Here is a 16242-nt window from a genome sequence, read left to right as displayed (position 1 = left end):
TTGAATACTGGAATCTTGCAGCAAAGAAATAAGGAAATACGGATTAAACTCTAAATCTGCTGTAGCATGTGGTGACACCTCCCACATTTTATACCTTAAATATAGTTGTTCCTCATTCTTTGTGTTCTTAAGCTTAAGGAGGCAGTTAGCTGGGTGAACAAAAGAAAACGTGTGTGTTCATCTCCATCACTGGCCAGACTAGATTGGATCTCTGGGTCTGGAACGTAGATGAAAGATCTTAGATTTATCAAGTCAATTGCTTGATTAAAAACTCTTTTTTCCTTTCTTCTTCTTCTTTCTTCTTTCTCCTTTTTTTTTTTTTTTTTTTTTGCTTTATAGGCTAAACCAGGGAAGAAATTTTTACAGACTCCTTTAGCACCTATAAAGTTATAAAAACTGTTAATCATCTTTTTTTTCTTTTTAAGATTTTTTTATTTTTATTATATATACAGAGGAGGGTGCCAGATCTCATTACAGATGGTCGTGAGCCACCATGTGGTTGCTGGGAATTGAACTCAGGATCTCTGGAAGAGCAGTCAGTGCTTTTAACCTCTGAGCCATCTCTCCAGCCCCCCTGTTAATCATCTTAAGGTGGGAACTGACTCCATACATAGACAGGCATCATTGGGTATGTGGAGGTTATAAAATGTATTGATTACTTTTGCGTGGTTGTGAGCAGATCCTTGAAAGCTTAAAAGATTGACTTGGGCTCACAGTTTCAGAGGATTTCAGTCTGTCATGGCTGCTTTCCTGAGCCTCCTGTGCCTCATGCTGTGGCCAACCCTGGATTCCAGGTGAGTATGACCTTCCTAGTGGACTACTTCCACTAGCTGGGCCACCTTCTAAAGGAGCCACAGCCTTGAGCATTCCACCCACAGGCCCGAGACTGAGTGTTCAGAACATGAACTTGGGAGGGACAGTTCAGATTCCAGACATGACATTCCCTGCTCTGAGCTTTAAATGATTGTATCACAGGGAAATGTGCTTACAAATCAGAGTGATGTAATTATTAGTAGTTTTCCATTTTTACTAGAAAAATAGTGTTCTGCTGTGTTATTTCTGGTGATTTTGTCTTATTTACTGTCACATACCCCACCTTTTTGTTTTAACATTACTTGTTATCAGTGGCTTGTTCTAATTATCCACCTGTTGTCCGAGCTGCAGTGATTGACAGGGCTGCTTGATTTTATTATACTTCTGCAGCTTTGGCATTGGTTTGATGAAGAAAAGGCTTTGTCCACTAGATTCAGAGCGCTGAGTTTTCTCTTGGGTTGATTTCATAGCCTCTAGGCACTGCGTGTTTCTGCAGAGAAGGTAGCTGGGAAGAAGCCCCATGGGCTTGCAGGAGGAGTATGCCTTTAGATTCCTCTCCTACCTCTAGTAATTTAGCACAGGCCTTCCTCCCCTGCTCCCCACTCCAGATTTGTTGATTGGTATTAACTGGATGAGGTGAATTTCTAAGTTTTTCATTTTGCACTATATAACCTAAAATTCTTCTAAATAAAGTAACTCGGAATTTTCCTAGAAAATAATCAAATTATTGCTAAGGTTATTTCAGCCCTATGTCATGAATAACATTCTTTCTTTATAGTTCCTATTTAAAGAACTAAGTCTGGGAGGGAACCAGGCTATCCTGTGTTTTCAGTTTTTGCACTGTCATATTGTGATATTGTGATTTAATTCTGTTATTTCTAGTCTTATTTCTCTTTCTCTCTCTCTCTCTCTCTCTCTCTCTCTCTCTCTCTCTCTCTCTCTCTCTCTCGTTTTTTCAAGACAGGGTCTGACTATGTAGTTCTGGCTGTCCTGGAACTTCCTCTGTAGACCAGACTGGCCTTGAACTCACAGAGATCCACCTCTGCCTCCTGAGTGTTGGGATTGAAGGTGTGTGCCACCACCCCTGGCCTCTAGTCTTTCTTTTCAGCTTCTCACTTGTAAATGAATGGATAGTATGATAATGTTCAGTCCTTGGGCAGATCCAAGGGATCCACCCCATGTCTTGATGCATGTTTTTTCCCAGCATCATTGGAATGCAGTTGTCATTTTTCCCAGAATTAACTCCAATGATTGGCATCTGTTTTTCCCCCATTGCAGTAATGTGTAAAGTGAGGGATTTGCTGTTTGTTTTGAGATCATTTTTCTTCAGTGACTGCAGTTTTCCCTTCCCTCTAAGTGAAAAGGCCTGACTGGATTGTTGAAGTGCAGACAAGGCAGTTCTAGGCTTAGAGAGCCTGGTGACTCACACTACAGGGCTTTTCCTGCTGCAGAGATGGCTTTCTTGGCAACCGTGGTTGGAGCAGAGGAGATACAGCTGCTTTCGTTTTCCAGCAGTTTGGTTCTTGAAGTGATCATGAATTAATGATGGGAAGAAAATGGAAATCTCGGAGCTAGAAAGAGTAGTTCACAAATCTCTTTGTGAACAGAGATTTGATTGAAGACAAAACATTTGCTCACAGAGAATCTTGAACTTTCCTCTTGATAAATGTCAGACTCACTGTCACTTCCAGACTAAAACTCGAGACACATGTCCTGTGTATGTATAAGTACTGGAGCGTATGCATGTGTGTGAGGTGCATGTGTGTGTGCAGGTACAAGGTTTCAAAAACCCATGCCATTTCCAGTTAGCTCTCTCTGCCTTGTGCTTGTGGATCAGGATTAAGCTCTGAGCTACTGCTCTAGGGTCATGCCTGCCTGCCGCCATGCTCGCTTCCATGATGATGATATACATTCTGAACTGTGAGCCCCAAATAAACTCTTTCTTCTCTTCAGTTGCCTTGGTCATGGTGTCTCTTCACAGCAATAGAAAAGTAACTAAGACGGAAGTTGGTACTAGGAGTGGGATCTTGCCCTGAATGCACCACTCTCTCTATTTCATTTAACACCAGGCCTTTCTTTAAACTTCTTGTGCCTTTAAGCATAAGACTTGGCTCCAACATGAAATTTCCTGATGTACTTTTTCTCCTCAAAGTGTACATTTTTATTTCTTTTTGCCTTGCCTGTTCTTTTTCATTGGAGACCTGTATAAGTGACCACTCATAACCACATGATGGAGTCAGTATTAGGCTGTCTTGAAATCACCTCTGCTAACAAAGTTAGTACAAAACTCTTCACTTTAGCCTCAGGCAGGATCTTAGGACAGGGGCAGAAAGCAGCCAGAGTATCACAAGAGGTGTCTCTGGCCTGGTTGCTACCATCGTTCTCCTCGGAAACCTTGAGCCAGTGTTCTACGTGGTTCAGCTCTGCTGTCAGAAAGTTCCGACTGGGACGGCCTCTTAACCGCACACACAGCGTTCACTTGCCTTTCTAGTCTTCCATAGTCCTCCAAAAACCCACGACAGTCAGGGCGGTCACAGAAATTAAGACACAAGCACATACACACGAATTCTTAGATAAAAGTACACATGCGGGTTCAGGACCTAGTTCAGTGGGCCAGAACTTGCTTAGTATTTCCAAAGCTTGGGGTTCTCTCCCCAGCACTGCCAAACAAATTCATCTGTGCTTAACCGTCGTGTTTTTATTCTGTCATATACATTTGTGGCCTAAAGAAAAATTGAGGATTCTTCCCCAATTTGTAAAAGACAAATCTTCCTGATTTGTCATCTCATGTTAGTCTGATCAGATCTAATGGGTACAACTGTCGTATGAAGAAGGCCACGTTGAATTAATTTAATTTAGATATAAGTAGAAAATTCTAAAACAGTATAACACTGTGCAGCTTTTTCAAGCAGGAAGTGGTGATTTGTGTCATGGTTAGTTTCTACCACAAATGAGACTTAGTTTGCCACTTCCTATTCATAGAGTAGAAGAACTGAAGAAATATGAAAAGTTCTACTGCATTTTTTATGATGTCAGGTGTCTTTGTAAATGATAAGTTGTGTTTTCTGACTACTTGTTAGTTCACCTTAAAAAATCTACTCTTTGGGTGGATTTAACTGAGCTAATATAAATATGCATGGCTTTCAGTGGTCATCTAAAGTCTTATCTAAATGTTTGCCTCTTAAATATTAGACTTTAAAATTTTCAAGCTGGAAGACAAATAGTAAATTTTAATATAAGGATAGAAAAGTAAGTAGCTCTGACTATACGGTGACAATAGATTAAAAACTCACAGAATGTTTAAAATCCAAGTAGCATTCTTAATTGTAATTCTTTTATACATTTATATACTTTTATACATTTTCTCCAGGTTTTTCCCTTTTCCTTGTAAAAAGTATTTTAAAACTGCAGTCTGTGGCTCACTTTTTCCTAGCTCACTAATTAGATTTTAAATAATCACCTAGAAGCCAGTTCTAAAATTCCATTATTCTCCATGTTTGGAAGTACACATAAGCACAGGCCAAATGTGGCTGGCATGAACTGCCTGTGCTTTGTCCAAATTGCTAATAATAAATATCTTTGTAACCACCACCACTTGGGAGGCTGGGTTGGAAGATTCTGAGTTTGAGGCCAGCCTAGGCCAAATAGCAAGACTCTTGACTCATAAACCAAGAACAAGGGGATTGGAGAGATGTTTCATCAGTAAAGAGTGCTTGCTGCTCTTCCAGAGGACCTGGGTGTGATTCCCAGTACTCATGTGGTAGCTCACAGCCATCTGTACCTACAATTTCAGGGGATCTGACCTGCCTCTGAGGGTACCCATTTATGTAAAATAAAAAAATTAACCAACATTTTAAATTAAGAGAGTATATGTAGATTTCTCTAAAGTAGACTTCAATATTTGGGAAGCCTCCCCTCCTCATTTCTGAAATAGCTCAGAAATGTAAATAGACAAACCACATAACTCGTTTGCAGACAGCCTGGGGTTCCAGCTGTTTTCAAGTGTGCTTTTAAACCAAAGTAAATCTTTCCCTTTTTAATTTGAAAAACATGATGTTAAATTTCTGCCTTTTAAAGTACATAAAAGGGAATGGACAATCCATGTAGAAATATGTTCAATGCTTTTAGTAAACCTAGCCTTGAATTTGTGCTTTGCTATCATTTATGGAAAGGCTGAGTGATCCAGATAATGTTCTTTCCCACCATTCTAGTGCCTGCAGCCAAAAGCTCAGATCCTAAACCAAACAAAACCCTAAACTTCAGTAGGAACAGGTAGGGAAAATCGAGTTGAAGACCTCTCACCTTTCTGCACACCCCATTTTAACGATTCAGGCAGCAGGTCCCCTCCCCTCTATCCCCAAGTGTTCCAGGAGTCTCCAGACTGGAGAGGACTGAGTGTAGTTCTGAACTGTAGCACCCACAGGACAGAATGCATCAAGTCATAGCTCATGCTGAAGGTCAGGAGGGCTGGCCTGCTACTCCCCAGGAGAGTTCCCAAGGCCAGCCTGAAAGCAGTCCTTCCCACACTCAGCCAGTGGCAGGCATCCTTTCCCCAGCCATTAATCCAGGGCAGCCTCTCTACTCTGGGGGAGGTGGTTAGTTTATGCTCATCTGTCAACTAGTCTGACTTCAGTGTAACATAGTTTGGAATAGTCTGTTCCTTCTCAGTGTTAAACGATTTCTAACTTGCAGGTTGAAAGGTGGCCCATTCTTGTTCACCCAAATTCCTTTCCTTGTCAAGTCTGTCTGCTGTGGGTTGGGCTAGGCTCCATGTTTCCTCCCCGGTTCTGGTGAAACTCATCTTTCCAGCTGGCTTCAGCTGCCTCACTGGTTTCTGAGAATTGTATTATAAGCAGTACTGTGAATGAGCATGCACTCCACGTCACACCTCCCTAGTCCCTTGAAGCCCTGTGTCCTGTGGGTATCCCCAGAAAATGCTTTCTTCTTAGGGATGCTAGCCGAGTCCTGTTGTCTTACTCCATGAGGGAAGGAATGGGGGTCTCCTTCCTTCTCTCATTGAATGGAAAATCAGGACTCTAATCTAATCCAGTTCCCCCACCCACACAGAATGCTTTCCTAACATATTGTCTTGTTTTCCTCCACTGTTAGATGACAGTATGTCTACAATCTGAGAAGGAAACAGTAGTTTATTGGTGTAATGTATCAACTAATCTTATATGAGCATCAGTGAGATGGCTCGGTGGAAGTGTCTGTGGTGTGCAAGGCTGGCAACCTGACCTTGATCACCATATAAAGATGGACAGAAGTGGAGCCCACAAAGTTGTCTTCCAGTCTCCACATATCTATCATGGCCTAAAAGCCCATAATCATATCACACACACACACACACACACACACACACACACCCCAGAAATGTTTTTTAAAAAATAAATCTCAGCCGGGTGGTGGTGGTGACGCACACCTTTAATCCCAGCACTCGGGAGGCAGAGGCAGGCGGATCTCTGTGAGTTCGAGGCCAGCCTGGTCTACAAAGTGAGTTCCAGGAAAGGCGCAAAACTACAGAGAAACCCTGTCTCGAAAAAAAAAAAAATAAATCTCGTTGTTACATTAGCTGGCATCTCTAATAATTCCCTTGGAAGGCAGTAGTACTTCAAGATGAAGTGCCAAATGGATAAAATATGGACCACTTCACAAATTTGGATGTCATTCTTGCTCAGGGGCCATGCTGATCTTCTTTGTGTCGTTCCAATTTTAGTGTGTGTGCTGCTGAAGCGAGCACATGAAATTTAATTTGTAATCCACCATTTGTATTGGTCTTTATGACTGATTAAATTCCTGCATCTGTCTGGGTTCATTTTTTTAGCCATAAAAGCAAACCTATGCTGTTAATTTCCAAGATTCTTTCCAGGCCCGTGATTCTGTGGTCCTCTCTCCCCTCTTCTGCCTCCTTATAGTGAATAACATGATCAGTTGTAAGCAGCCATTTAGCATAAAGAGTCCATTCAGAAAAAAATTGTCAAAATGAAAATGACCTTGAATCCCTTGAGAATATTTTCTTACAATATGTTTCCTGTGTTATTTGAATAGATAAATATTAATGGGGAAGCTAAGTCTTTTAAAACCATCAAAAAAAAAAAAATCCTGTTGGGTGCATTTGAGCACCGTAGGCTCAACTCTGGAATCTGGTCTCCTGAGGTAGATGCCAGCTGAGTGAGGCACACTCACATAGCCTGTGGGTGGGTCATGGAGTGCTCATGAGTCAGGGTGATACACAGCTGTCATTTTGAACACAAATTATTGTATTTTTTGCTGCCAAAATCTGATGCTCTTTAAAAGTCTATTGAAACAGGAAGAGGCTTTTGACCCTAAATATAGTGCTTCAGAAAGCTGTTTTTAGAGATGTATTGTTCTCTTCAATTTTATTATTTAAAAGATTTTCATTTTATCTGTGTGTAAGGGCCTTTTGCCTGGCTGTATGTTCAAGCACCCGCAGAGGCCTGCACTGTGACTGTTGGTGCTGGCTTTGTGCTACTCCTCCCCTTTCAGCTTCTAGTCACTGGGGAATTGGAACAAGCCAGGAGGGCTGGAGGACGGTCCTGGCTGTGACCCTCAAGTTAGCAGAGGATGTGTCGGATTCTTGGAGGATTGCTCACCATCTTGCCTTTTTGACTTCTGGTCGGTGATTGAGCACTAGGTGAGGTTACCCTCAGAGAACTGCAGCAGCTGATAGTAATGGAGGCATGGTCTTGACAGGGGGTGGTGACACAGGCTATGATTTGCCCATTTCACACAGACACAAACATGACATTTCATTAATGAGATATATTTGAATATCATAAAAAGATATGACTCATGCCAAGCAGGCCTTCTGTCTTTAGTAGCCCTGTGTACTGGGGAAGTACTCAGTGTCAGTAAACTCAAGGATGGGCCTTGATCTAAATCTTGGGATGAATTTAGATTAGTTCAGTCTTGGTAAGTCCCAGGGCAGTGATTACTGCAGAAATCTGGCCTTAGCCCACCAGAACATGACATCCCTATGACAAGCCCTTGAGAAATGAGACATGAGGGGCTGGAGAGGGAGCTTAGTTGGGAAGTTTCCAAGCACAACACAAGGACCTGAAGGACCAGAGTTCAATCGTATGTTTAAAACAAACAAACAAACCCTGTGTTTTGAGCTCCTGATGCTCAAAAGTGAAACTTTGGGGCTCCCTGGCCAGCCAGCCTTGCCTTTCATCACAAGTTCCAGGCCAGTAAGAGACCTGGTCTCGGGAGAGATGGGGGGGGGGGGTGAAAGAGAGAGAGAGAGACAGAGAGAAAGGGGCGGGGGAGAAGATGGTGAGGGGTGAGATGGGTCGAACACTGCAAAGCCTCTCACCCTGAGTTCAGCCTCCGGGACTCACAGAGAGACCAGATTCCCACAAGTTGTTTTCAGACCCCCACTGGGACACACCCTACCTCCAGGAAATAGATACATGGACTGTGCCAGGGGTATCTGATCTTTTCACATACACACACACACACACACACACACACACACACACACACACACACACACGAATACACATGCTCAAAAAAAGCGAAGAGTGAGAGAAGATGGAAGGAGAAGAAGAGGAAAATGAGTCGTGAAGGCATGTGTGTTGGAAGAGAGGATAGGAAGTGGTCTGTTTTCTTCTTGCTTTGTTGTCAGGAGCTGACAACAGTCCGAGGATAAACCTGATCCTCAGAAGGACTGAGCGGAGGGAGGTACAGAGAAATGAGCTGGAACCTCTAGACCTAGCCTTCCCTGAACCTCAGCCACCACTGGGCTTACTGTGTGAGTTAACAGATTACATTAAACTAGCTTGACTTGAAGTCTGTTACCTTCCATTGAAAATATCCTAACTGATCCAATTTTATTGGTAATTATTCTTTTAACCCCTGGAGTAGTCTCAGAAATGTATCTTTTCTTTAAATGTTAAAGAGAATGTTGATCCACTACATTTCTATTGATATTATTGTCAAACTAATTATAAATATCTTTATTTTTAAGGGAGAGTGATTTCTCATAATTGTAACTATTATGAGTACATGCATTCATGTGTGTGTGTGTTTGGGGGGCATACGCATGTGTGTGCACTTGAATGTGGAGGCCAGAGGTCAACTGTGGATGTTGTTCATCAGGTGTCATCCATATAGTTTTTGGAGACAGGATGTCTCACTGGCCTGGACTCATCAGGTAAGGCTAGGATGGCTGCAGTGAGCCTAGGGACCTGCCTGGCTGTCTCCACCCCCAGCACTAGAAACACAAGCACAAGCCACCCAGCCTGGCTGGAAGTCAGTCCTCATGCTCCCAAGACAAGCAATTGACCCACTGAGCAGACTCACGTGCCCTCCCTCCCAGCACTTCCAAAAAAACCAAAACCAAACCATATTTTTATTTCTTTTTAAAAATGATGTGTGTGTGTGTGTGTGTGTGTGTGTGTGTGTGTGTGTGTGTGTGTGTACGTGTACATGAGTACAGGTGTCCACAGTCTTGAAGCGGGTGTCAGATTCCCTAGAGCTGGAGTTTCAGACAACTCTGAACCACCCAATGTGAGTGCTGGAGACTGAACAAGAGTCCTGCAAGAGCAGTACAAGCTCTCCAGCTGTGGGCCAGCTCCCCAGCATCCTGCTCCCCAGCTTTGTTTGGCGTGGTTTTTTGGTGTTGAGGATACAGCAGTCCAGAGCAGTTAGGCCTCCTGTCTAGGTCTTTCACTTCCCAGTTCAGTTCTGATACCCTCCATGGCTAGTGAAAGGTCCTGATTGGCTAATCCTCCGTACTCTGCAGCTGAACCAATGCCAAATACCACCATTCACAAGGAAGTCCTTCTCTGACCTCCACTTCTCTGACCTCCACACTCTGCTGTGGTGCACACTAGAGTTCTTTCTCACACATATGATGACAATGAGGAAAGAAAGAAAAGCAAGTTTAAACAAATTACATTTCATGAGCCCAGAAGGATTCATAAATCAGTTGGCCCCTAGAACAGGGCAGGTCCAGTGATACTCTAGGGCTGCCTGCCACATGGCTGGGCAACAGCTACAGAAAAGGAAGTGGGGTGCAGAGACAGCTCGTTGACTAGAACTTGGCATTTGCCTCATTTTGAACCTAGTTTGACTAAAGCTGGGCTGATGGGATTACCTGAGACCATTATTCCTTATAAAGCAAACTGCTGAGTTAGCTTAGTACCGAGTTAGGCTGTGTTTTTTCCATCTATTAGAGCACTTGAGAATGGAGGCTTTCTCAAGCCAACTTTGGCTTGAGTTCATGTGATACGCTGCACAAATCCAATGCCTTCCCGTTTTGAAGTGTACAGCTCCGTGGTGGGTACTGTCTTTCTGACTGTGTGAGGCACTCTTCAGAACTTGCAGATCTGAAGCCCCACTTCTTACCCTCTAGTCCCCTTTACCCCTTCTCCTGGCTTTATTTCTCTGATCTGGAAAGGCTTGAGTTTTCTAATGTTAATTTCTGGGTTGGAGAGGTGGCTCATCAGTTTAGTTCACATACTCTTCCAGAGGACCCAGGCTGTTGGGGCTTTTGTTTATTTTGTTTTTTGAGACAGGCTCTACATGGCCCTAGCTCTCCTGGAACTCACTCTGTAAACCAGGCTGGCCTCCAACTCACAGAGCTCCACCTGCCTCTGCTTCCCGAGTGCTGGGACTAAAGGCGTGCACCACCAGGTTCAAGTCCCTGTATCCATATAAGGTGACTCACAACCACCTGTAAGTCCAGCTCCAGGGGATCAACATCCTTGGCCTCTACACACACACACACACACACACACACACACACACACACACACACACACAAATATATGCACATAATTAGAAATAATTAAAATTTTTGAATGTTAATTTCAAGAGACATTTATTGAATGCCTACTGGGTGTTAGGCTTGTTCTTGATGTGGAGGCCAAAAAGAGATACAGAGTAGAAGAAAGTTTATGTTGTCAATTTGTTTTGCACTTGAGTTTTGTGTGTGTCTGCTGTGGAGGGTGGCCCCACAACCTGCCACTCCCATGGATGGAAGTCCAAGGACAACTTAAAGGACAACTTAGTTCTCTCCTTCCACTGTGTGATCCAGCATTGAGCTTGGATTGACAAGTTCTCTTACCCATTAGCTACCTTGCCTGTTCAAAAGAGGATTTCTACAGGGTCATTGTTACACCGGATTTGGAGGTATTTTGAAAACTCAGGTCACATTAAAAACTAGTGTCTACATCTGAAACAAGTGAGGGCAGACACTGATAGTCATGCTTCGGTGCTAAGTTTTGCTTACATTACCAGCTGCCCCTGCAATGCCAACCGCTGTAGAAGAAATGTGAGCCGTGTAACCTGGGAACACTGGGATCAGATTGTATTTGCTCACAGTCCAGGGCCTTAGTGAGAGAGGAGAATGATGAAGAGGCTAGTTTGATACATCAGCCTGGGTGGCATTTTTGTCTGTTTCCACACTCGGAAAGCTCCAAAGGCTCCCATGGAAAAGTACCACCCGGAGGAGAGGGTGAGATCCAGTTGGTTTATGCATATGCATTACTGAAAGCTGGAGCTGGGAAGCAGGCTTTTTGGGTGCTTTCCACCTCCCTATGAAGAGGTATTATACATGGCTGCATGATACCCCTCCACGCTCCAAATGCTACGGATACTGTTGAAGACTATTTATAGGATACACAGTTTATATGTGTTCTTGAAGAGGATGGGAGACTGAGTTCAGTGTTTTAAAAGGTGAAAGAATGGGAAAACTAAATACAGCTGAGTGGCCAGATGAGGAGGATTAGCAAATTGCTGTCCAGCTGTATTAGTCTCTGATCCCCACAGAGCCCTTATTCCTGGGGTTGGAGCTGTAGCTCAGTTGGGAGAGTGCTTACCCAGCATGTCAAAAGCCCTAGATTATCCAGCACTTCGTAAGCTGGTGGGGCGGGGTGGAGTGGTGTGCATATGGGCAGTTCTACCACCTGGAAAGTAGAGAAGCAGGAAGATCAATTCAGGGTCATCCTCAGCTACAGAGTGATTTGAGGCCAGCCTGAGCTAATGAGGCCTATTTTTTAGAAAGCAGCTTTATTCCTAACAAATGTTAAAGCATGCTGATAAGGCAAGGGTTTTGTGCTCCTTTGTAGAATAAGTCCTCAGTAAGTTGTGAAGTTTCAAGCTGTCATGGGGTGCGGATAGGGGAGGAGATGTTGAACTTCTGAAGTGACAGAGTCCCAAAGGACTTTCCTGTGTCACCCTTCAGGCCTGGTGCGCTTTGGCCTCGGGTTCACATTACACTGGTAGTTTGGAGAACAGCTTGTGACTGGTTAAATGCGTGTCAGATGTTGGAGGAGGCAGGCCTAGTCAGGCGAGTTCTTTGTTGTCCTTGTGTTTCTCTCTGGAATTCTGAAGTGTGGCCAGGGCTAAAAACCATGCTGCTATTCAGTTGCAGACAGTAACCATCAGGACATTTATTAAGAAGTATATGAAGTCCCTGCTAATTGTATAAATAGAATAAGCCTTCCCTCCCTTGCCAGCAGCTGGGCAGAGTCTCATTTTTTTTTTCTTAAGTTTGCAGGTTCTGACTAAAATGAAGAGAGGGGAAGACAATTGTTTTAAAGAGGCCCCATGGCCTTCTGTAGGGAAAGGTCGGGGCATGAAGACTGAAAGCATTGTGTATATGTATTTCAGGAAGGAGAAAATATGTTATGTTCTCAGTCCTTCTGAATTGTATAACTTTGCAGGATGTGGTCCATTTGTGCCCAAATAATGAGGCCTGTAATCCTGCATTTCACATGTGTGGGAATGCTTTGCAGAGTGATTAGCATTCCTTTCTCCAGCCTGTATTCAGAGGAAACATGCCATTCACACCCTCTGTGTGCTCACATTTTCCAGTGCGTTGGAGAGCTTTTTTTTTTCCAATAGAAATCTTTGTTCCCTCCCTAATAAGACTTGGATTGAATTTGAGGAACTTAGCATATCCTTCTTTGTTTTCTGGCAGGAATTGATTTTAAAATCAGAACGATAGAACTCGATGGAAAGAAAATTAAACTTCAGATATGGTAAGTAAAAAAATGAAGGCACATGGAGTTTCTATTTGAATTGGAAATTGAAAGTGGGGTTAAAATGTGAATCGGGGTGTTAAAGACATCGTGCAATCCCTCAGACCTTCCCTTCGCAAACACCCAGGGGAGTAAGTGCTGCACATCCTTCTGTGGCAGAGTCGGGAGGCGAGGAGCAGAGACTGAGCCAGAAGAGGTCCAGAGCCCATTCTTCCAAAGGCTGAAAAGCAGAAACTACTTCTCCATTACAGTTACAGCTGTGACTCAAGAGGCAGTAAAATGGCTGAGTGTCCCAGACCATGGACTTCCAGTCACAGTATTCTAAATTGAGGACTTCAGGGAAAGCTCTTGCTTTCTGTCCATCACTAAGAATACTTGGAGGGCAGTAGTGGCGCACACCTTTAATCCCAGCACTCAAGAGGCAGAGGCAGGTGGAGGTCTTGAGTTCGAGGCCAGTCTGATCTACAGAGTGAGTTCTAGGACAGCCAGAGCTACACATAGAAACCCAGTCTCAAAAAAACAAAAAACCAAACAAAACAAAAAAAACCTTGAGCCACTGGTTCTCTGGTCCAGTTAGTCCTCGGTTAGGCGGAACCACTGTAGGACCATTGGTTTGGGTCTCTGATGAGGTCGAATAGCAGTGGCAGGGAATGCGTGGCAGAGCAAGCAACTGCTTGCTTTGTGGGCTAGGAAGGAAGGAAGGGTCCAGGGCCCTCCAGTCCACTTGAAAGTGCTCCTGGTGATCTAAGGACTTCTCCCTAAGCCCAGTCCCCTAAAGATGTCACCATCTCCTAGTATCACCACCCCAAGCCTTTAAAATGTCGTTGGGAGAAACTTCTCCAAACCATTGCGCCTTCTCAGGCCCTGCTTCTTCTCACCTGTAAATAAGTTGGATTGATAAGAGTAGAGGTCCCCTATAGCCCTGATGTTTTATAATTTATTAAGTAGAGCCTATTTAACTGAGAAATAAGGAAGAATATAAGTAACTCCTTGTCTTATTTCAGGTTACTGTGAATTTAAAAAACAAATTAAAAATTTTAAACACTTTTGATACCAAATGTATATGGGGTTCCCCTCCACACACACCCACAAGCAGTTCTCCAAAGGATGCCACATGAGTGTTCTTTAACTTAATTCTGTCACTATCCACCTAGAGATAGCATCAGATACCATAGTTTGAGGGCACAATCCCACAGTCTGCCTTATACTGCCGATGCCACTCGTAAGCAGTAAGTTGTCAGCTATTATTTCCATACACATACACCCCTTGTTCCATCACAGAACTCAGAGAAACACATTCACCCTTAAAATTTTTTCTGTGTGTGTGTGTGTGTGTGTGTGTGTGTGTGTGTGTGTGTGTGCGCGCGCGCGTGTGCGCGCGCTAGGTCCAAATTAGTAGTATATTTGTGTCAAGGAAATGTGATTAATCCACTCAAAGGCACTTGGCGTCTGTGTTCCTCCTTGTTTGCTAAACACAGAATAAGTTCCTCACTTTCCTAGTGCTGGTGGGGAAGAGAATACCAAGATACATGTTTGGTGTGTGTCCCATCCCGGTGTTCAGCCACTGAGACTTGCAATACTGGAGTCTCATTCAAGGCTGTGAGCTGTTTAGTGGCAGAAACGGGACCATAACTCTCCTGAGCCTATTGTATCTTGCAGAATTAAGATGATAACATCACCCCACTTCATGCTGGGTTGCAGTGGGCATCATGTGTGGTAAAGTATTTTGTAAAGTAGATATAAATATTAAGGTATTTACTGCTTTAATTGACTGTATTTCTTTTGAACCTTCATTCCTTGGTAGGGTTTAGTATGTATTAGGTTTTCAATATATTTCTACAAATACCTCTCTCTTTTCTTTGCAATTAAATTGTATAATTTAGTTTGTTTTAGTACAACAGGAAGTGAATTAATTCTGACTATAAATGGCAAATTTTAAAATAGTGATTTTCCCCTAAATATTAAGAAAATTTGGCTTCCTTTGTAGGATTTAGCCTATAAATTTAATTAGAAATGTCAACATTTCTTGGAGAGTGAGAAAGAGTGTGTGTGGGTTTTTTGTGTGTGTGTGTGTGTGTGTGTGTACACATGTGCGTGTGTGCGTATGTGTGTGGGTGTGGTGTGGTGTGGTATATGCTCCTGCTCACACAGCCCTGGTTTGCTGCTAGAGATGGAACTTGAGACCTTGGTAGGCTACACTCCCATCCTGTAATATATATTTTAGTGGTATGTGATCAACTCAAAAGGAAGAATAGGTGAAAGATTATGTAATTTTGAGATGTTTATGTTTAGTCTTTGGGAACTTGGAGCATGATGTTGAACTCCAGGTTCCTGTGGAATTAACTGCAGACTGTGCTCTGAAGGTATTCTGGAGGAGACGTGTTTTGTTCTGCTCTGCTGAGCAGAATGTACACAGTAGTAAGTCCAGTTCAGTAGTTTGCTTTGTACAAAATCACACATGCAGTCAAGAAAGCACAGTACCTTAGTCATGTAGTGCTCAGAGAAAGGGCCATCGCTGCCTCCGGGAGCCAAGAATCTAGAACTGTTCTGTCGCCTCCCTCATGCCAGTTCCGGTGGGACCTGTCTGTCTATTTCCCTGTTGCTGCTTTTACCAACAAGTCCCAGTTTTTCATCCAAGTCACTGTGGGTTCTAGCAGTACCTGTGGACACCACTGCACCCCCTCTCAAGGCACAGTGTGCTGTCTCTGTGCCTCATTCTCCTTTTCCCGCCTCCACTGCACTGAGAGCAGATCAGAATCTATAACTTGGGGCCCTTGCCTGTGTTGCTGGTAACTTAAAGTCACTCTTCCCTTTCTTTGTTTCCAATTTTAGGGACACAGCGGGCCAGGAAAGATTTCGAACAATTACAACAGCATACTATAGAGGAGCCATGGTGAGTGAGTTTTGGGGTTTCTAACCCTTCAGGTGAAAATCAAATAGGGGTATTCATGCCTATATAGATAGTTACGAAGCTAGAGTCTAGAACTGCCTCATTCAGCAGCACCAGCTTGGTCCTGACTGGAGCAAACGAGGGAATGAGGAAAGAGCAGACACATAGACACAAACACAGAAGAGCTGGGATTGGGTGGCCTGCGCTTGCTCTGATGGAGCAGCACGTACACACAACATCTCAGAGCATTGATTACGTACAGAAGAGGAAGAGGGGCCACTCTGTCTCCATAGGAGGTCTCAGTGAGGGGCAGTTCGGGCATTAGACATCAGGAGGAGGAAACTGCAGTCTCCATGGAGACTGTACACTGTCAGCATGTACACATAGAGCAGAGGAAGGCTTTGCCAGTTCCTGAGCCTGACCCACGGTGGCCTTTGCTCATTCCCATGAGTGCTTATCAGTCAGGACTCTGTTCTCCTCACAAATTCACTAAGAGTTTCCTCGCCTCCCTACACAGTAAAGTGAAGG

General features: G+C 43.6%; 1 protein-coding gene and 1 non-coding gene across 2 annotated transcripts in view; one reads left to right on the top strand and one right to left on the bottom strand.

Moving 5' to 3' along the window:
• The window catches only part of Rab8b (RAB8B, member RAS oncogene family), a 73216-nt gene that overhangs the window by 40175 nt on the left and 16799 nt on the right, over window positions 1–16242 (top strand). Inside the window, exons 2-3 of the mRNA XM_052712963.1 lie at window positions 12764–12824; window positions 15657–15717. Coding sequence (XP_052568923.1) covers window positions 12764–12824; window positions 15657–15717 — 122 coding nt within the window. The remainder of the gene's footprint in view (window positions 1–12763; window positions 12825–15656; window positions 15718–16242) is intronic.
• LOC128105590 (U6 spliceosomal RNA) lies at window positions 6447–6553 on the bottom strand. Its single transcript, XR_008216385.1, has one exon. It is a non-coding gene; the product is annotated as a U6 spliceosomal RNA (small nuclear RNA).

The sequence above is a fragment of the Peromyscus californicus genome, unplaced genomic scaffold (genome assembly GCF_007827085.1).
Source record: "Peromyscus californicus insignis strain IS unplaced genomic scaffold, ASM782708v3 Scaffold_11__1_contigs__length_118956290, whole genome shotgun sequence".
Classification (NCBI taxonomy): Eukaryota; Metazoa; Chordata; class Mammalia; order Rodentia; family Cricetidae; genus Peromyscus; species Peromyscus californicus.
Note: the sequence above shows the minus strand (reverse complement) of the source record. Positions and strands in the feature narration are given on the sequence as shown.